Source organism: Macaca thibetana, chromosome 1, assembly GCF_024542745.1.
Source record: "Macaca thibetana thibetana isolate TM-01 chromosome 1, ASM2454274v1, whole genome shotgun sequence".
Taxonomy (NCBI): Eukaryota; Metazoa; Chordata; class Mammalia; order Primates; family Cercopithecidae; genus Macaca; species Macaca thibetana.
In genome coordinates, this window is record NC_065578.1 from 180,863,910 (window position 1) to 180,885,396 (window position 21,487).

The 21,487-nt window shown below is 43.8% G+C and overlaps 3 protein-coding genes across 3 annotated transcripts in view; all 3 read left to right on the forward strand.

Moving 5' to 3' along the window:
- The window catches only part of GLUL (glutamate-ammonia ligase), a 328,058-nt gene that overhangs the window by 292,771 nt on the left and 13,800 nt on the right, over positions 1 to 21,487 (forward strand). The window lies entirely within an intron of this gene.
- On the forward strand, positions 2,332 to 3,153 carry LOC126940544 (transmembrane epididymal protein 1). Its single transcript, XM_050766524.1, has one exon. The coding sequence runs from the start codon at positions 2,332 to 2,334 to the stop codon at positions 3,151 to 3,153; it is 822 nt and encodes a 273-aa protein (XP_050622481.1).
- On the forward strand, positions 17,306 to 18,605 carry LOC126956383 (transmembrane epididymal protein 1-like). Its single transcript, XM_050793386.1, has 2 exons — positions 17,306 to 17,417; positions 17,731 to 18,605. The coding sequence occupies exons 1-2, from the start codon at positions 17,306 to 17,308 to the stop codon at positions 18,603 to 18,605; spliced, it is 987 nt and encodes a 328-aa protein (XP_050649343.1).

Consider the following 21,487-nt stretch of genomic DNA (forward strand, 5'->3'; position numbering starts at 1 on the left):
AGAGAGAAATTATATTCACACAACTTTTATTTCAGCATCATTTTATAATTGTTCCATTTTTAGTTATTATTGCTAATCTTCTGCTGTGCCTAATTTGTAAACTAAACTTTATTATAGGTATGTATATATGTATAGGGGAAACCAGTATATGTAGGGTTCAGTACTAACCTATCCCAGGTTTCAGGCATCTACTGGGAGTCTTAGAAAGTATCACCCATGGATAAGGAGGGGCTATACAGACATTAATTTTTATAAAAAAATAAATGGGGGCTGCTTTGCCTGTGGAGTAGCAATTCTTTCATTCCTTTGTTTTCTTAATAAACAGGATTTCATTTTAAAAAATAAAAAATAATGAATAAATAAATAAATAGGGCCAGGTTTGGTGGCTCACACCTATAATCCCAGCACTTTGGGAGGTTGAGGTGGGTGGATCACTTGAGCTCAGGAGTTTGAGACCAGCCTGGACAACATAGTGAGGCCTCATTTCTACAAAAAATACAAAAAATAGCTGGATGTGGGGGCTCATGTCTGTTGTCCCAGCTACTCAGCAGCTGAGGCAGGAGGATTGATTGAGCTCAGGAGGTTGAGGCTGCAGTGAGCTGTCATCAAGTCACTAAGCTCCAGCCTGGGCAACAGAGCGAGACACTGTCTCAAAATAAAAATAAAAATAAAAATAAATAAATGAAGACTCTTGCCTTGGATGCAATCCATCATATGCAACTGGTTGCTACCTAGTGCCTAGAACTCTTTCTGCCTATATGTGTTGACACATAGTAAATGATAATTAAAGAGAGAATAAAGTCGAGGACCTAATTCACGTTAAAATATAAGCAACTCATTGGATCTACTTATCTCAACATATCTGCATTTTAATAAAAAATTACACCTTAACATTCCAAAATTGATCTCAAAAGGTGACATTTTACGTTCATCTACTGTTCAGTGGAAAGACAATTTGGGGCAATTGAGTGGTTTTCTTTGTGGTCCCCAAAAACTGTTACAGAAGAATAAAGAGAACAAGAGCTCAAATATATGAACACACACCCAAATGTTTTCAAACTTTTATGTCTGGGAAGAATATATTTGCTCTTAGTATATGACCCAACATATGAGTAAGGAGTCTTTTTTTTTTTTTTTTTTTGAGACAGTCTTGCTCTGTCACCCAGGCTGGAGCGTAGTGACATGATCTTGGCTCACTACAACCTCCGCCTCCTGGGTTCAAGTAATTCTCCTGTCTCAGCCTTCCAAATAGCTGGGATTACAGGCACTCATTAACATGCCCAGCTAGTTTTTGTATTTTGAGTGGAGACGGGCTTTCACCATGTTGGCCAGTCTGGTCTCGAACTCCTGGCCTTGAGAGCTGCCTTGGCCTCCCAAAGTGCTGGGATTACAGGCTTGAGCCACCAAGCCTGTCTGAGGAAGGAGTCTTTTTTTTTTTTTTTTTTTTTTTTTTGTTGTTGTTGTTGTTGTTGTTGTTGAGACAGAGTCTCGCTTTGTCGCCCAGACTGGAGTGCAGTGGCCGGATCTCAGCTCACTGCAATCTCCGCCTCCCGGGTTCACGCCATTCTCCTGCCTCAGCCTCCCGAGCAGCTGGGACTACAGGCGTCCGCCACCTCGCCCGGCTAGTTTCTGTATTTTTTAGTAGAGACGGGGTTTCACCGTGTTAGCCAGGATGGTCTCCATCTCCTGACCTTGTGATCCGCCCGTCTCGGCCTCCCAAAGTGCTGGGATTACAGGCTTGAGCCACCGCACCCGGCCGAGGAAGGAGTCTTAAAGGATGCATGAAGGTTTGTGAGTAACCCAGGTCTTCTCTGGATAATCTCCATGCTCAGGCACCTCTCTTTTCCTACTCTGAACATTGAACAGGGGCAGAAGGAAGCAAGCCATGAGAGAGAGGGACAAGTGTGACCAGAAGGTCCTCAAGGGCCCAAAAGCAGAGCTCCTGAGAGCACAAATTCCCACAGGTGCATACTAAAAAATATTTATGTTTCTACTTTGGCAGAACTCAATTAGTTCCCAATGTACTGGAATGAAATGGAATAATGAGACATACCTCACTAAAAATCTAGGCTCCTGTCCAGAACTTTCCATTCTGTGAGACAGCAGTGGGCAGAAGGAGATGATAAAAGTAGGTAGAACTTAGCTCTGTATATATAGACCCAAAACTCCAGGGGCCTGTGAGGGAGAGGAGGGTAGAGAGGTCCTGAGTATCGTTCTTCATGCTTCAGTCAGACAGGCCTCTATTCCATGGGAAAGTTCATTGGCCATTTTTACCCAGGGCTATTTCTTTTCTCTTATGGACTATATCAGGCCACAGTGGTCTCCAAGGGCATGATACTCAAAGGTTGTGTCCTGTATCCTTTGTGCTCTCCCAGGAATAAGCAAAGATGTTCCAGGCTGTGGAAAATATCCTATGGAGGATTACTGAAGATAGTGACTGGCTCCCTCTTAACATTTTATGTGGTACTCTGTCTTGATAGCGGGATGGTGCTTATGAGCAAGCAGGTGCCATCAAGGTTCATGTACCCCAAAGAGTGGCAGCACCTCACCATGTTCATCCTCCTCACTCTCAATGGCTGTGTGGACTTCATGAGCAAGAACGTGCTGCCTCAGAGGTGTGTGGGCCTAGAAAAAGGTACCCTGGTCCTGATCATCTACCAGCTCCTGCTGCTGATGGTGTCACATGCTAAAGACTCAGAAGGGGTGGAGCTGCACGTTCACTCTCTGCTCATTTTGGTGGTGTTCCTGCTGTTGCTGGTGTTGACTGCACAGCTGTGGGCTCCCAACATGTGTCATCTCCAGCTGATGGAGACCTTTCTGATGCTGATGATGGGCTCCTGGCTGATGCAGGCAGGCTTTATTCTATATAGACCTGTCTCTGGCTACCCATGGCAAGACGATGACATCAGTGACATCATGTTTGTCACCACCTTCTTCTGCTGGCATGTGATGATCGATGCCTCATTCCTGTTGGGAATCTATGGCTTCTCTTCCTTTTGGTATCATTGTTACAGTCCCAGCTTGAAGCTGACCGGACCCAAAGAAGCTCCGTATTATGCAAGCACTCCAGGACCCCTCTACAAGTTGCTACAGGAAGTGGAGCAGTCAGAGAAAGAGGACCAGGCTCTCCTTTTTTCAAAGAGCTCCCCCTGAGACAGGGCCTACAGTGACTGGCACGTTGTCCACCTCATCTTCCTCCTGTGGGCTTCTTAGCCATGAAAATGGCACCCTCTTTGGTCCGCAGTGAAGGGAATGGCCCTGAAGGACAGTAACTGGCCCCGACTGTTGTCCCTGTAGCTGGGCCTCAGATTGCTGAGGACATAGGGAGAGAGAAACCTGAAGAGGGGGCACAGATGGGGTTATGTGGATGGGGCAAAGTGGAAGAGGAGGAAGAGGCCCAAAGGGGTAGGAATGTGGCCAAGAAATATCCATAGCGGGAAGAGAACAATCAAAGGGAGGCCTCTGAAAGGAGGAGGGTGGAGCCCAGCAGTGATGCCCTCACCAGCTGTCTGGCCTGGTTTTTACCTAAGGAATAAAGACTTCTCACAAATCAAGATTGCAGTGATGGGTATTTCTGTTGGCCAGCTAAGGCGAAACAGCATAAATAGATGGAGTACCATTCACTTAACCCACCTGATTGAAATAAGAATCCCATATATATTTTTAACTTGGGTGGATTAGCATAGTTTCAAATTCTACACATAAAGTGAGAATTAAAACTGTTTACATCATAGTTTTTCAAGTCTCCATAAACCAAACTTTCACTAAATGCCACCACATCTCTAACTCCTGACCTCTAACCCAGCCAAAGCAAAGTGTTTTTCTACTTGTTTAACCACCACTAGCCCCAGCAGCAGTTTACTAGATCCTGATTTACTGGAGCCTACACTTGAGCCTTTCCAAATAACGCTCTCTACAAAACCCATCGGCAGTCACATTTTTACTACACAGTGTCATTCTACACTCAGCAATAAATTTCATGTACCACTTCCACCAAAAAGACCTCCTCCAGAAAATTCTCATAGACTCCTTGGGTCTGGAGATCTTCAGAAACTCTGTAAATCTGTGTTGCTATTTGCCCGTGCTGCTGATATACTCTCCTTTGCTCTGTATCTCATATTGCCCCTCTCCAGGAGGTTTTGCTCCACCAACTACAAGGCAGGCTCCCGAACAGCAGGGAATTTATCCTATCCTTGTTACCCATTTCCGCTGCATGTTCCAGAAGAATATAACATTGTCCTCTGCACAGTTCATGCGTAATAAAGTCTCATTTGCTTCAGGCACCTCCCTTTCCTGTCTCTTCTAAATGTAGTGTCTGCTCTGTGAACTCTCAGAGAGGCAGTCATGGGCTAAGACTGCATCACATAGCAGCAGGTCTGAGTCTAAAATAAACTCCACTGACCTGTTTAGGAGATCGGTTTACTCTGTGTATCATCTTTTACTGGACCTCTATGAGGTATGCCCCATTGGCTTCCCAGATGTCTCCATTTTACATACAAAAAACTGAAGACTTCCACAGGTGTCTGTGCCCAAAGACTCACGGCTGGTCAGAGACAGGACAGGAACATATGCTCTGAAAGTCAAGCCCCTGCTTCTGTTGTCTGGGCTCAAATGACTTCTCTGCAGAGAAAGGTGGAGGAGTGTGACTGATGTGGAAAACAAGATGGGCAGAAAGCAGGTGGCAAGAAGCCCCGGTGTGCATGAGTAGAGCACTGCAATGACCCCTAGGCCTCCTAAAGAGTATGTGCACATCATACCTTCTGTCTGTATCTTAGGCTGCCCTGGGTGTGCAGAGGATGCTGGGCTTCCATACCCCTGGCAGGGCTAATGTTTTGGGTACAGGTCAGACTGGAGCCTGAGACAAGATGCTTCGAATCCTTCTTGTTTATTGGATTATGTCTAATTACTGGGCTCTTTTTCATTATTTATCATCTGGGCTCTCATTTTTTATTGCCTTTTTTATTTTTTTTGTTTTGTTTTGTTTTTGAGATGGAGTCTTGCTCTGTCACCTAGGCTGGAGTAGTACAGTGGCATGATCTCAGCTCACTGCAACCTCCGCCTCCCAGGTTCAAGTGATTCTCCTGCCTCAGCCTCCCAAGTAGCTGGGACTACAGGCATGTGCCACCATGCCCAGTTAATGTTTGTATTTTTAGTAGAGACAGGGTTTCACCATGTTGGCCAGGCTGGTCTTGAACTCCTGACCTCAGGCGAGCCGCCCACCTTGGCCTCCCAAAGTGCTGGGATTACAGGCATGAGCCACCGCACCTGGCCTTATTGCCATTCTTGAATATAGTCATGGTAAATAATAAAGAAACCACTTCCTTATTGATCTCATCAAGTCATTCATATCCTAATTCTAAACTGCTAAGCAAATCTCTGATAATTAGTGAATTTCTCCCAACATAATATCTCATAAAATATGTCTTCAGCTAATATATCTGCATTTGTAGAAACATTTAAATTGAGTGTACTCCTCTCCAAAAACATTCCCAATATAAGTTTAACAAAATTCAGCAAACCCATTGTAAAATATATCTGAGAAAGGAACACTGAGACAGCTCAAGCATTTTTTTCCCAGAAGAAATAAATGAGGGAGAAAATTGCTTTGCCAGCTTTCATAATCCATTATGAAATTAACTCAAGAATTAAAACAGTGTGGTATAGGAGGAAGCAAGTAACATAGGTCCATAAATCAACATGGTATAGCTTAATAGAGGCTCCAGAAACAGAAATATGGAATGTGAGAATTAAATACATATTATGAATGGTTTATTCAATTAATGTGAGGAATAACTGGCTTTTTGCTTGTAGAAACAACAGCTTTGTTTCAAGGTGTAGGCAAGGTTTGTTCCTCATAGATGCTCTGATGTAAAATATGCTGCGTATCTCCCTCCTAGCTTCCAAAGACTGCTGGTAGTCTGGCATTCCTTGGCTTATACCGGCATCACTCCCAAATATGCCTCCAGCTTCACATTGTCTTCTCCTGTGTGTTTCTCTGTGCCTTTAATCTCCTTCTGCTTTTCTCTTACAAGGACACCTGCCATTGGCATTAGGGCCCACCCCAAATCCAAGGTGAGCTCATCTTGAGATCCTTAACTTAATTATATCTGCAAATACTCTTGTCCAAATAAGATCACATTCACAGGTTCTAGGGGTTAGGACTTGGACCTATCTTTCTGGGTGCCACCATTCAATTCACTATCCTTTCATATATAAAGAAGTCTCATGTCCCATGTCCTACCTCCGTTTGGGGCCTAGAGGCAGTTAACAGCTCCAACTATTACTCAAGTATCCTTATGGTCTCCTTATACTCTGTCCACATCTGTAAAAGAAGTACCTTTATTTATGTATTTTATGTATTTATTTTTGAGACAGAGTCTCGCTCTGTCACCCAGGCTGGAGTGCAATGGTGCAATCTCTGCTTATTGCAACTTCTACCTCCTAGGTTCAAGCAATTCTCCTGCCTCAGTCTCCTGAGTAGCTGGGATTTCAGGTGCCCGTCACCAGACCCAGCTAATTTTTTTTTTTTTTTTGTATTTTTAATAGAGATGGGGTTTCACCATGTTGGCCAGGCTGGTCTTGAACTCCTGACCTCAGGTGATTCACCTGCCTTAGCCTCCCAAAGTGCTGAGATTACAGGTGTGAGCCACTGCACCTGGCCCAGAAGTACCTGTATTAAACCCTCTGTGAACTATCCCAATTTGGGTTTCCATCTATTTCTAATTGAAACTGTACCTGAAACAGCAGTGGAGGAATTATACTGCAGGCCAAAACCTTAGAAAGAGTTTACCCTCAGATGTTGGTAAGAGTGAAAAAAGAAAACTTTCACTACTGAATTTCACAAAAGTGAAGATCCAGTGAAGGACACTTATTTGTAAACATGTGGTTAATAAATAGAGATTTTTCACCTCCAATCAAAATGACCAAGGGATTAATTAATATATTTAGGAAATGTCATTTTCTATAGCCACACAAAAAAATAAAAACTAGAAATACATTTGACCAAAGAGGACTTCAAATTATACTACAAACCTAAAGTAACTAAAACAGCAAGGTATTGGTACAAAAATAGACTCATAGATCGTGGTACAGAAATAAAGCCACATACCAACAACCAATTGATCTTTGATAAAGTGGAGAAAAATAAAGAGTGGGGGAAAGAGATGCTAAATGGTGCTGGGTAAACTGGCTAGCTATATGCAGAAGAATAAAACTGGACCCCTATCTCTCACTATATACAAAAATTAAAAGGAAATTGATTAAAGACCTAAATGTAAGACCTGAAACTATAAAAAAAAAAAACCTAGAAGGACACCTAAAAAAAAAAAAAAAAAAAAAAAAACTCTTCTGAACATTAGCCTAGGCAAAGAATTAAAGAATTTATGGTAAAGACTCCAAAAGCATTTGTGCAACAAAAACAAAAATAGACAAATGGGACTTAAACTGAGATGTTTTTGCACAGCAAAAGAAATCATCAACAAGATAAACACACAACCTACATAATGGGAGAAAATATTTACAAATTTTGCCTCCAACAAAGGATTAATATCCATAATCTGCAAGAAACTCAATTCAAGAAGAAATAGATGAACAATTCCATTAAAAACTAGGCCAAGGACATGAACAGACATTTCTCAAAAGAAGAAATACAAGTGACCAACAAACACCTGAAAAAATGATCAACATCAAAAATCATCAGAGAAATGCAAATTAAAACCTAACTGAGATACCAACTCTCAGCAGTAAGAATGGCTTTCATTAAAACGTCAAAAAAATAAATAAATAAAACCCAGATGTTTCCTTTTATTTTATTTATGTTTTTATTATTATTATTTTTGAGACAGTGTCTCATCCTGTCACCCAGGCTGGAGTGCAGTGATATGAATACAGCTCACTGTAGCCTAGAACTCCTGGACTTAAGTGATCTTTCTTGCCTCAGTCTTCCTAGTAGCTGAGACCACAGGTGGGCATCAACACACAAGGGTATTTTTTTATTTTTATATTTTGTAGAGGCAACATCTTGCCTTGTTGCCCACAGCCAGTCTTGAATCCTACTCTTAAGCTAGGATTGGCCTTCCAAAATGCTGGGATTACAAGTGTGAGTTACCTCACCTGTCCAAAAAACAACAGATATTGGTGAGGATGCAGAGAAAAGGGAACATTTGTATACTGCTGGTGGGAATGTAAATTAGTTCCACTTCTATGGAAAACACTATGTACATATTTCAAAGAACTAAAAATAGAACTACCATTCAACCCAGCAATCCCACTATGGGCTATCTACCCAAGGAAAAGAAATCATTATATAAAAAGACACCTGCACTCATGTGTTTGTTGCAGCACTATTTACAAAAAGCAAAGTCATGGATCCAACCTAAATGTCCACCAAGAGTTGATTGGAAAATGTGGTATATATACACCATGGGATACTATGCAGCCATAAACAAGAACAAAATCATGTCCTTTATAGCAACATAGATGGAGTTGGAGGCCATTATCCTAAGTGAACTGACGCAGAAGCAGAAAATAAAATACTGCATGTTCTCAATTACAGGTGGGAGCTTTCTTCATCTTTATGTCCATGAGTGCCATTGTTATTAAACAAATGATACTCATGGACATAAAGATAGAGAAAACAGACTCTGGGGACTCCAAAAGATGGGGGGTAGGGACATAGGGTTTAAAATTACCTACTGGGTACGATGTCCAATATTAGGTGATGGGTACACTAGAAGCTCTACCCCCATCATGATGCATGTAATACCAATGTCCAATGCAACAAACAAGTACCCCCAAATCTAAAAATTAAAAAAAAATAATAAAATGAAGCAGATACTGTTGAGAAGCAGCAGCTTCACAGCCATTTACTTCTTGTGCTCCTTACTTCATAAGGAAGCTTTTGTGAACTTAGGTTCCTGAGCCCCAGAAAGCAGGTGACTGAGACAGGGCACATAAGTATTGTAGACCTGAGATATTGAAGGCAGGGGAGAGGATTGGGTGAGAATAATTAGCTTAACCCTTCAGGTGGTTGGTCATAACTGATGGCCAGGAGTTGCATTTACATGATCTTCCTGTAGTCCTCTTAGAGAAATGGTAGACAGCATGTATTAACTAACTGATTTAAAGAGATAAACCCTTCAATCTTACTGGCTTAACACAATAGAAAGTTATTAATCCCTGCACATAAAGTTGAATGCCAGCATTCCTAGTTGGCAGGGAGCCTTCCATATAGTCTTTCAGAAGCCAGGGTCCACCCATCCTGTGTCTTTGCCCTTCCGCAGAGCCCCCCAGTTCTCTATGTTCAGCCAACAGATATGAAAAAAGAAATGAGCAAGAGGGAGGCTTCCATGGGCCATGCCTTGAAGTGGAATACAGCACTTCTACACACATTCCATTGGCTCGAGCTCAGTCTCCAAGAGGCTGGGAAATGTAGTGCCTGCCTGGGCAGCCCCCTTCCACTGCTCTACCTGTGGGAGGGAATGAGACTTTTTGGTGGTCACATAGCTGTATTGCCCACATGAAACTTGAAGTTTAGAGGGATTCCCAAACTGCAGAATGAAGAATCCTGAACAAAAGGAAGCAAAGGTTAACTCCTAACTAGGGGATGCATATTCTGGTTTGGAATAGAAATGATCTTGAAAAAACAGATTCACGGAGCTTGAGTTCTGTCCTCAGCCACAGGTTATGAGTCCATAGCACGGTCATAAGAGAAGATACAGGAATAACAGAGGTAGGGGCCAGGTGCAGTGGCACTTTGGGAGGCCAATGGGGTGCAGATCACTTGAGATCAGGAGTTCAAGACCAGCCTGGCCAACATGGTGAAACCCTGTCTCTACTAAAAACACAAAATTTAACTGACGTCGTAACATATACCCGTAGTCCCAGCTACTTGGGAAGCTGAGGCAGGAGAATTGCTTGAATCCGGGAGGCATAGGTAGCAGTAAGCTGAGATTGCACCACTGCACTCCAGCCTGGGCAACAGAGTGAGACTCCGTCTCAAACCAAAAAAAAAAAAAAAAAAAAAAGGAATAACAGAGGTAGGGTGAGTACATGCTTCCACCTTGACAAAAGTTTCCATAAGAAAAAGAAGTTTGCAGCTATTGAAATGTGATCATTGAAAAGCACCTGAAACCAATTATACAAATGGTGAAAATGAAGTCATGGTTATGCAATGGAGGTACAAAGCTCACATTATACACAATTTTGAAGAGAAAAATTATGAGCTAGTGTGCCAGGTGAAATCAAGGATATATGACTCTTTTTTTTTCTTTTAACAGAGTCTCACTTCGTTGCCCAGGCTGGAGTGCAATGGCACGATCTCAGCTCACTGCAACCTCCACCTCCCAGATTCAAGCAATTCTCCTGCCTCAGCCTCCCAAGTAGCTGGGATTACAGTCACCCACCACCACACCCAGCTAATGTTTTGTATTTTTAGTAGAGACGGGGTTTCGCCATGTTGGCCAGGCTAGTCTCGAACTCCTGACCTCAGGTGATCCACCCGCCTAGGGCTCCCAAAGTGCTAGGATTATAGGCGTGAGCCACTGTGCCCAGCCAAAGGATAGATGACTCTTGAACTAAAAAATTAGAATGTTGCTTTCCATTTCTTTTATTTTTTTCTCTTTGTCTTTCCTTTTTCTTTTCTGATCTAATTTTTTGCTGTGCCTTACCTGAATGCCTGGGCCAGTGGTGCAGGTGCAGGCAGCAGGAAGTTTTCCAGCTCTTATAAGCCTTGTTTTCATAAGTCAGTGACAAATCCCAAAGCTTAGTAAACCTTACTTCAAATAAGATGAAAGTTTGAAACATGAGCAGATGAGCTCTCTCTGACCTTGTTCTGATTTCCCTGGACCCACTCTCTGTATGGCTTTCTCAAGCCTCCAGCCTTCTGACCTTCTCTTCCTAAGGTGTACTTGGCTTTGCCAACGATGCCCCTCCTAAACAAAGTTAAATTAAAATATGCCTTTGAAAAATATCACAGTCTGTGGAAAAATCCCACAGTCATTAAGAAGTTTATAGTGTAGTGCTCTAGATGCCATTTCTGATCAAACTTCTACCTCTTCAATGAACTGCTTTTTTCACTAAAATTTTAAAATGGATATTTCCCTCAACAGGTCATTCAATTCCATCCAATATCTGTGCAATCCAACATGGTAGCCATTAATCACATGTGGCTATTGAGAACTTGGAATATGGTTTGTCTAAATCGAGATGGGCTGTAAGTGTAAAATATACACTACAGTTTGAAGATTCTGTATGAAATAAGAAAGATAAAATACTTCATTCAGGCTGGGCATGGTGGCTTATGCCTGTAATCCCAGCACTTTGGGAGGCCAAGGTAGGCAGATCACCGGAGGCCAGGAGTTAGAGACCAGCCTGGGCAACATAAGGAGACCCTATCTCTGCACAAAATTTTAAAAATTGGCTGGTGTGGTGGTGTGTACCTGCACTCCTGGTTACACAAGAGGTTGAGGCTAGATAATAACTTCAGCACAGGAGTTTGAGGCTTCAGTGAGCTATGTTTGCACCCCTGCACTCTAGCTTGGGTGACAGAGTGAGACCCTGTCTCTTAAAAACAAAACAAAATAAAACAACTTGTGGCTCATGCCTGTAATCCCAGTGCTTTGGAAGGCCAAGGCAGGTGGATCACTGGAGACCAGGAGTTTGAGACCAGCCTGGCCACCATGGTGAAACCCCATCTCTACTAAAAATACAAAAATTAGCTGGGAGTGGTAGTACACACCTAATCCCAGGAGTTGGGAGGCTGAGGCATAAGAATTGCTTGAACCTGGGAGACAGAGGTTGCAGTGAGCTGAGATTGCACCATTGCACTCCAGCCTGGGTGGCAGAACAAGACTCTGTCTCAAAAAAAAAAAAAAAAAAAAAAGTAATTCATAACTTTTATAACTTTTATATTAATTACGTTTTGAAATAGTATTTCTAATATATTGGGTCAAATCTCACTAAAATCAATTTCACCTTTTTTATACTTAATGAATGTAGGGGTTGGAAAATTTAAATTTACATGTGACATTTGATTTCTATGAAACAGAAGTAGTCTAAAAAGTAGTGTAAATAGTTCCCTAATGTGTGTGTGTATGTGTGCATGTGTGCATGTGTGTGTAGAGGTGTTGTGCCTTCAACTAAACAGTGAGCTCTTAGAGGGAAAGAATTTGCCTTTATACTCCTTTATAAGCCCTGCAGACTCAGAAGGGTCCACGGCAGTTAGGAAATCCAATGTTTACTGTGTTCCTGAGGACGTTCTTGAGTACTCTGGCATTTCACGATGCCAGACAAAAGGCGGTGGTTTTACCTGGGCTCCCTCGGGAATGTGGGGCGGCAGGTGGGGAGGCAGGTCTTGGCGGAGTCTCACCATGGAGCAGCTGGGCCAGGAGGGACCTCCTGGACGCCAGTAGTAAAGCGATTTTTGGAAATTCAGTTTCCCATTGTTTAGGAAAAACTTTTAAACTGTGTTTTTCCTTTGCTTTCACACCACAGCATTCAACACAGAAGACTTCTGTAAGCAAATGTGGGGGTTTTCCTTCACGCGCACCAAGTGGCAGACACCAGCAGGGTGTTGGTAATTAAATTCCAAGACTATCTACCTGGAGATAGCGTCACATCCCACAGGGTGAGGGCTCAATCGCCAAAACTGCCCCTCCAACAGCAGCTGCAAGCACGGACTTTCAGAACTTCTGAAGACCAACTTTAAGTTGGGGTTCCCATAACCCTGCTCTTTGGATTTGATTAATTTGCAAGAGCAACTCACAGAACTCAAAGAAACACATTTGCCAAGTTACTATAAAGGATATTGCAAAGAATACAGATGAAGAAATGTGTAGCGTGAGGTACGGGGGAAGGGGCACAGGGCTTCCATGCCCTCCATAAGTGTGCCACCCTCTAGGAACCTCCACCTGTTCAGCCACCTGGAAGCTCTCTCAACACTTCTTTGGCCTTTGGGCTTTTTTTTTTTTTTTTTTTCTGAGATGGAGTCTCACTCTGTGGCCCAGGCCAGAGTGCAGTGGCGTGATCTCGGCTCATTGGAACCTATACTTCCCAGGTTCAAGCAATTCTCCTGCCTTAGCCTCCCGAGTAGCTGGGATTACAGGCATGCACCACCTTGCCCAGCTAACTTTTGTATTCTTAGTGGAGACGGGGTTTCACCATATTGGCCAGGCTGGACTTGAACTCCTGACCTCAAGTGATCCACCCGCCTCAGCCTCCCAAAGTGTTGGGATTACAGGCGTGAACCACCTCACTCAGCCCTTTGGGCCTTTTAAGGAGACTTCATTGATCGTCCATGAATGATGCATGGATAACTATGTCAAAATGTGATTGGACAAAAAGGGCATTATGGAAACCCAGGAAGGCCTGTCTGTTCAGATTCTTCTTGGTCTCTCCATGCAACATTCCTTCCTGCAGAGTATGGGGCAGGACCCTTTCTGGAATGAAGGTCTTATGACCTGAAATCAGATTAGGGTCCTGCCTTGGGCAATTGAAAGGAGGGGAGGAGAAGGTCAGAGAGAGATTCTGTTTCCTGAGGTCTGCTTCTGAAGCCTAAAGTGCTCCCAACATTATGACAAAAGACTGTCTCAGGGTTAAGGGAGATATGAGCTAGGAGCCATGGACAAAAGCCAACATGTATATACTCATAATATCACACCCATGAAACAGCTTTCCAGGTGCTTCGTGTCCACAGACTCTAGAGCTGTCTGGCAGTTCTGCTAATCATTCACCACCCTTGGCTCCTTGCTCAGCTGCTTGTGGGCAGTGTCTGGTTTGGGATGAGCGATTCCTATCTTCAAAGTCCTGGGATCAGGATGTTCATGTTTTAATGAACTATGTGCAGCCTTGATGTCTGGCCAAGGCGGAGGACTGAACATCCCAGACAGGACTGTAAGTGGGGCTACATGTCCTGCATTCATGCCACATTCAATCTCCCGTTGCTGTTGAGTCAGTGCTGCTGTTCTAGCTCCTCTTCTGACCACTGGTGCCCAGCTCTCAGCTGCCAGGAGCATCTATGGCAATGAGTGTGTGAGCCGGAATAAGCTCTGCTACTCCCGCCTTGTGTGGACCACAGACCTGAGGTTCAAGAAGCAATATTAAGAGTAACCATTGTGATAGATGCCATATACTGCCCCCTCCACCAAAAAAGAGTGACCAAATGCAATTATTCTTGAGGCCTGAAGACCACAGCTCCTGGAGGAGCAACAGACTGCCTACTTCTCCCAGGACAAATTCAAGAACCAAGGAGAGTTCCTGGGGTTCTCTTCTCTGTGATTCACTTCGGAAGTATTGCTCTCAGATTTTCCCTTTGAATCTCCTTCCTCTGAGCATTCAGGTCTACAGTGCTTCCATGTATTTTGATAGTTCACCAAAAGGGAGAAGGAGACAGGAGACAAACATGCTCACCTCTGTGTCGCAACATCTATGCCTTTTTATTTTCACTGTAGGAAAAATTAAGTCCAATGCTCCTTTTTGTAGATAAGGGTATGACATTCAGGAAATCAAGAGAAAACTAGAACTAGAACCCAGATTCTGACTTCACATCAGTGTATTTTCCACTTCCTCATGGTGCCTTCTGAAGACTGTCTCTACACCTCACTGGTGACAATGGTCACATCCAAGTTGTGGGATTATCGATGATTTTTTTTTTTTTGAGATGGAGTTTCACTTTTGTTGCCCAGCCTGGAGTACAATGGCGCTATCTCAGCTCGCTGCAACCTCCACCTCCCAGGTTCAAGCAATTCTCCTGCCTCAGCCTCCCAAGTAGCTGGGATTACAGGCATGCACCACCATGCCCGGCTAATTTTGTATTTTTAGTAGACACAAGGTTTCATCATGTTGGTCAGGCTGGTCTTGAACTCCTGACCTCAAGTGATCTACCCACCTCGGCCTCCCAAAGTGTTGGGATTACAAGTGTGAGCCACAATATCTGACCTTACAGATGATTCATAATGTTCTTTTCGCGTATATAATTTATGTTGTACTGAAGGGGTGTGGAAAGAAATGAAACAGAAACAGAAAGAAAGAAAGAGAGAAAGAGAGAGAAAGAAAGAAAGAAAGAAAGAAAGAAAGAAAGAAAGAAAGAGAAAAGAAAGAGAAAGAGAGAGAAATAAAAGAAAAGAAAAGAAAAAAAGAAAAGAAGGAAGGAAAAGAAAGGCAGGAAGGCAGGCAGGCAGGAAGGCAGGAAGGGAGGGAGGGAGGGAAAAAAGGCTGGCACAGTGGCTAACACCTGCAATCCCAGCAGTTTGGGCGGTAAGGCAGGAGGATCACTTGAGCCCAGGAGTTCAAGACCAATCTGGGCAACAAAGTAAGAATCTATCTTTGAAAAGAAAAAAGAAAAAAAAATACCTGATTCTTCTACAATGACTGTATATTAATTCTATAAGAACACCTAAAAATTAAAATTAAATAAGCAAAGTAAATTCCTTCAGAAAGCAGAATTAAGTTTTGTTTTTATAGCCTACCTTCACATTCGACTCCCCAGCCACACCAGATCTCACAACTGCAAGAAGAAGTATGAATTATTGTCATGCTCAACTGCAGAGAGTGATATCTAATTTTTCTGGCATAAAGTGGGCTTGAGAAAGTGTAAATAAGTTAGGCATTTGGATGGGAGAGAGGGCTCAGAGGCAGCACTGTGCCCTGTGTGTAAACTCTCCTCCTCCCCACTGGGGGCGCCATCAGCACACAGGTGTTGCCTCTGCTTTACAGCATTGCTTGTAGTGTGAGCAGGGATGATTACGCAGAGGACTGAGTCAGCAAGGTTCACCATCTGTGATGAACTTCCACTTGCCTCAGCACACCTATTGCCCTCAGAGAAACTCCTGCTGCAGGGACCCTCTGCAATAAACCCAGAATCACTTGTGTGCCCAGGGATGCTTCACATTCCCTGTATCTTGTTCTCCACCATCCCCCTTTCTCAGGCTCGGAGGGCTGTTACCCAATACCTAGAACTCTGTCCTCCTAGATGCATTAGACTCTCATCAAGTAATCACTGAGAAAGGAAGCTGGTGGCTATTTCATATGAAAATATCAGTGGCCAATACCAGCTCACTGGGGTGATTCCTCTCAGTGGTATCCCCATTTTCAGGACTCATCTTACTTTCTTATATCAGTTAGGGATGGCTGATGGAAGCAGAGTGATGGGATACGGATGCCTGATAGAAACTAGACCTTACACATGGGAGCTGGGGACAACATCTACGGAAAGCTGTTTTCTCTCTGCTGTGTTGGGGACCTGAAGTCATTTCAGGTTGAGGTGGCAGCAGTCAGCAAGAACCATATTATATGAATGAGGGAAGGCCAAAGACAAACCAAAACCAAAACCTACCAGGACAAACTGGAGCCCATGTCCTCTCCCTATCTCATACTTCAATGGCAGGCAACCTGCAGAAGGAATTGGCGCCCTTCACGCAAAGAGTAGCTCAGGGCAGCTCTAAGCCTGGCCGCTGCTCATCTGGGAGGTGAGCCTGCAGAACAGTGATGCAATGCATGAACTACAGCAGTACCCAGCACCCTACGCCTTCGGAGTATTCTTAGGTTGCTGCTTCACTTCCGCCTTCAGATTCTCATGTAAATTCCACCTGTAGCCAAACCTAATTTGGAACCACACTGGGAAGGAAATTCTGGGTTCAAGCTCAGTTATGCTGACACTACTACAAAATCACCACAGCCCCTAAAATCAATACCCAGGGGTGGCTTTTCAGATTCATCTCCTGGCCGGTAGAAATTTTGAAGTGGTAGGCCGGGCGTGGTGGCTCAAGCCTGTAATCCCAGCACTTTGGGAGGCCGAGACGGGCGGATCAAGAGGTCAGGAGATCGAGACCATCCTGGCTAACATGGTGAAACCCCATCTCTACTAAAAAATACAAAAAAACTAGCCGGGCGAGGTGGCGGGCGCCTGTAGTCCCAGCTGCTCGGGAGGCTGAGGCAGGAGAATGGCGTGAACCCAGGAGGCGGAGCTTGCAGTGAGCTGAGATCCGGCCACTGCACTCCAGCCTGGGCGACAGAGAGAGACTCCGTCTCAAAAAAAAAAAAAAAAAAAAATTTTTGAAGTGGTGGTGGTTGGGGGAATGTGAGCGGGTAACAGGGGGATGTTCAAGGGGGCTTTCTTGGAGGTCTTCAAGATGAGTCTATCATAGATAAGTAGAAAAGCCAGATAGGTGCGAAATATACTATATATCCAAATGTTCAAAAGTATCCATAAAGAAAATGTTTGACTTTACAATTGGAACAAAATGATGTCTGAGAAGGACTAAAGTATACTCAAGAGTTTATGAGTGTCCATAATTTGTTGGATACCGTCATGGCAACCCACTCCATTTTCCTCTCCTTTTCTCCTCCGAGCTCTGGGAAGGACAAGAGGAAGGAAGCCATGGGACGTAGGGATGAGTATAACCAGAAGCACCTCAAGGGCTGTAAGAGGGTCCTCTGAAAGCCCATTCACCAACTTCTTTGGCAGAAGCCAGTGCATTCCCAATGTACCAGAATGGAATGGAATGATAGACCATATTCCACCAAATGTGTAGGCTTGTCTTGAGAAACATTTCCTTTTTGTGGGGGAGCAGTGGGTGCGGTGAGATGATAAAAGTAGGTGGAAGGCAGTTCTTTCCAAAGCCCAGAACTTGAAGTGGCTGCACAAAGTGAGGCTGTGCCTGAGTATTGCTTTTCTCTCCTTCAGTGGACAGATTGATGGTTCCATGGGAACCTTTATTGGTCATGTGTATCCAGGGCTGTTTCTGTTCTTATATGGACTATATCAGGCAGTAGTAATTTCCAAAGCTATAATATTCAGTGACTCTCTCCTATATCCTTCATCCCCTCCCAGGAATAAGGGAAGATGTGCCAGGCTGTGGAAAATATCCTATGGAGGTTTGTTGAAGATGGCGACTGGCTCCCTGTTGACAGTTTATGAGGTCAGTTGCATTAAAGGAGGGTTGATATTGATGAACAGGGAGCTGCCACCAAGGTTCATGTACCCCAAAGAGTGGCAGCACCTCACCATGTTCATCCTCCTCACTCTCAATGGCTGTGTGGACTTCATGAGCAAGAACGTGCTGCCTCAGAGGTGTGTGGGCCTAGAAAAAGGTACCCTGGTCCTGATCATCTACCAGCTCCTGCTGCTGATGGTGTCACATGCTAAAGACTCAGAAGGGGTGGAGCTGCACGTTCACTCTCTGCTCATTTTGGTGGTGTTCCTGCTGTTGCTGGTGTTGACTGCACAGCTGTGGGCTCCCAACATGTGTCATCTCCAGCTGATGGAGACCTTTCTGATCCTGTTGATGGGCTCCTGGCTGATGCAGGCAGGCTTTATTCTATACAGACCTGTCTCTGGCTACCCATGGCAAGATGATGACATCAGTGACATCATGTTTGTCACCACCTTCTTCTGCTGGCATGTTATGATCGATGCCTCATTCCTGTTGGGTATCTATGGCTTCTCTTCCTTTTGGTATCATTGTTACAGTCCAAGCTTGAAGCTGACCAGACCCAAAGAAGCTCCATATTATGCAAGCACCCCAGGACCCCTCTACAAGTTGCTACAGGAAGTGGAGCAGTCAGAGAAAGAGGACCAGGCTCTCCTCCTTGCAAAGTGCTCCACCTGAGACAGGGCCTACAATGGCTGTCACATCGTCCACCTCATCTTCCTCCTGTGGGCTCCTCAGCCATGAGCATGGTACCCTCCTTGGTGAAGGTAATGGCCTTGAAGGCTAGGAGTTGGTCCTGTCTGCTGGTTCATTTTCTTTTTTCTTTTTTCTTTTTTTTTTTTTTTTTGAGGCGGAGTCTCACTCTATTGCTCAGGCTGGAGTGCAATGGCACAATCTCAGCTCACTGTAACTTCCGCCTCCCGAGTTCAAACGAATCTCCTGCCTCAGCCTCCCGAGTAGCTGCAATTACAGGAGGCTGCCACCATGCCCGTGCTGGTGCATTTTCTGTCTCTGAGCCTCTAATTACTGAGAAGATAAGGGGAGAGGGATTGAGAAAGAGATGCTGATGGGATTTGAGGGAGGGAAGGAAAAGGACCAGGAGAACAAATTAGTGTGCAAGAAAAGCCACTGGGAGAAGAGAATGTAACAGAAGGAAGAGCTGTGAAGGGAGGAGAACAGAGTCTAGCAGTTATGCTGTCACTAGCTTCTTCGTCAGGCACAAGGGATTGCCTTTTACCTGAGGGAATCAAGACTTCTCACAACTCACAACTGGACCCATTCAAGTCCCATCTTGATAAAGAAAAGTGGGCACTTTATGTGCTCACCAAAGTGGTGTCACCACGTGGAAGCAGCATGATAGAATTTATAATTAATTCATACAGGCTGAAATTATGCTCGTTTTGCCTCCTTCTCTTCCCCTAGCTTTCAAGAATTGGCTTCATTTCAAATGTTACATATAAAGTGAGACTTTAAAAATACTTAATAACATTTCAAATTTCCATAATTTAAATTTGTATAGAATTCAAATGCTATAGCATTTTTATAGAATTCAAATGCTCGGTACTTTCCTGACTTCTCATTTTATTACTCTTACTCTAGCCCAAACTTTCCTATTTCACCATGACCACCCTTGCACAAGCAATTTAGCAGATACCATTCTTGGGTCTTTGCAAATTTCTTTTCCTTGCATGTCACAGTCAGTCATACTACAGTCACATATTTACCATGTTATTCGATTCCCAGAATAAACCTACATCCACTCCCACCACACTGAGTACCCCCAAGGTGGCCTTCTCCAGAACTCTTATTGATTCCCTTGTTTTGGAACTCTTGGGCACTTACATTAAATCTGCCTTGTTATTTTGCTCATACAGGTGACACACTTTCTTTTATACTGCTGCTGAAATCATTTTCTTTTAGGAGGTTTTTCCTCACCCACTAAAGCAGAGGCTTCTAAAGGGAAAAGGCTTTGCCTTATCCAAGTTACCAAATTTCCTATGTATACTCCAGCTATGGATCATGGTTATGTTTAATAAAGGCTTCTTTGCTTCCAGAATCTTCCCTAATCCTGTTTCTTCTAAATGCGTTGCTGGACAGGTTGGAGGTTTTGTGAACCTCTCTGGGTGACAACAACAGTCCTGAACACTGAGTCATTGCCTTAGTAATGCACCCACTCTCTTCCTTGTTTTGGGGTATAATAAAATCCAATAACTTGTTCCTGAAGTTGACTCCGTTATTGTTTTTAATCCTCACAAATGTTTCTATAAGGAATCTCTAGAAAACTGAGACTCCAGCAGGTTGACTTGCCCAAGTCTCACAGCTGGTATGAAGCAAGACAGGAATTTAAGTGCAGGTGTGTCTGACGCAAGCGTGACTGTGTCCTCTGGGCCACAATGACTTTGCTAATGGCAATGGAGAAGCAAGTTATCTCAAAATGAAAAAAATGAAATTGTGAAAGAAAGAAGAAAGAAAGATGGCTCACGCCTCTAATCCCAGCACTTTGCAAGGCCAAGGCAGGTGGATCCCTTGAGGTCAGGAGTTCGAGACCAGCTTGGTCAACATGGTGAAACCCTGTCTCTACTAAACATACAAAAATTAGCCAGGCGTGGTGGTACACACCTATAATCCCAGATGCTCAGCAGGCTAAGGCAGGAGAATCACTTGAACCTGGTAGGCAGAGGTTGCAGTGAGCTGAGATTGCACCACTGTACCCTAGCCTGGATGACAGAGTGAGACTATGTCTAAAAATAAAAAAAGAAAAAAGAAAGAAAAGAAAAGAGAAAGAAAGAAAGTCAGCCAGCCAGAAAGCCCAGGTGAAGCAAACAGTACAGTGTAAACACCCTAGACCTCCCTTAGGAGTGTGTTTATGCAACACTTTCTGTCCTCTACCCCGACCCCCATCTCCCCTAGGGGGTGAGAATCTGGCAGACTCTCAACTTCTGGCTGGGTCTTACATTTCTGGGCTCAGATCCAGAGCAAGTGCTGGGGATAAGACTTGTTTGTGACCAAGGCTTCTAATGCTTGCCATTTCCCCTTTACTCTTGGTTCCTAGACTTTTTTCAATTACTTTTCTTTGGGAGCCTTCTTTTTCTCTTTACCTCTCTTACACATTGACGGGAGGGGATGAAAAAGCACAAACACTTAGCTGCCTGTTTCCTGTAATGAGGCCTAATTCTATAACAATAAACCTCTGGTAATCAAGTGATACCCCCAACATAATAGCTCTCAAATATTCAGTGTAGGCAATAAGCCTGCATGTTATTAAGTTACTAGATTTAAGATGCAACAGAAAGGTCCTCCCACTAAAGGCTACTCAGGAAAAAACTCAAAACACTCAAGCTTTTGGGGAGAAGTTTGTCATTCTCACAAAATTCCACCAGAGGGCACTAGGTTCACACCACCCTGGCCAAGCTTCTGATTCTCCAACCCCAGTAAACAAGTCTCCCCAGAACGGGTTTAAAAGAAGTGGGAGAGGAGAAAGGAGAGGAAACATCCAGAACCGGACTAAGAATTGCCCAAGCATCCGGAAAACATACCCTAGGGCTGTTTGTTTCCCATTA

Coding starts and splice junctions, on each gene's coding strand:
- LOC126956383 (XM_050793386.1), top strand. CDS start 17,306: ATGGCAACCCACTCCATTTTCCTCTCCTTTTCTCCTCCGAGCTCTGGG. Junction 17,418..17,730: donor CCAGAAGCACCTCAAGGGCT/GTAAGAGGGTCC, acceptor ATGTGTATCCAG/GGCTGTTTCTGTTCTTATAT.
- LOC126940544 (XM_050766524.1), top strand. CDS start 2,332: ATGATACTCAAAGGTTGTGTCCTGTATCCTTTGTGCTCTCCCAGGAAT.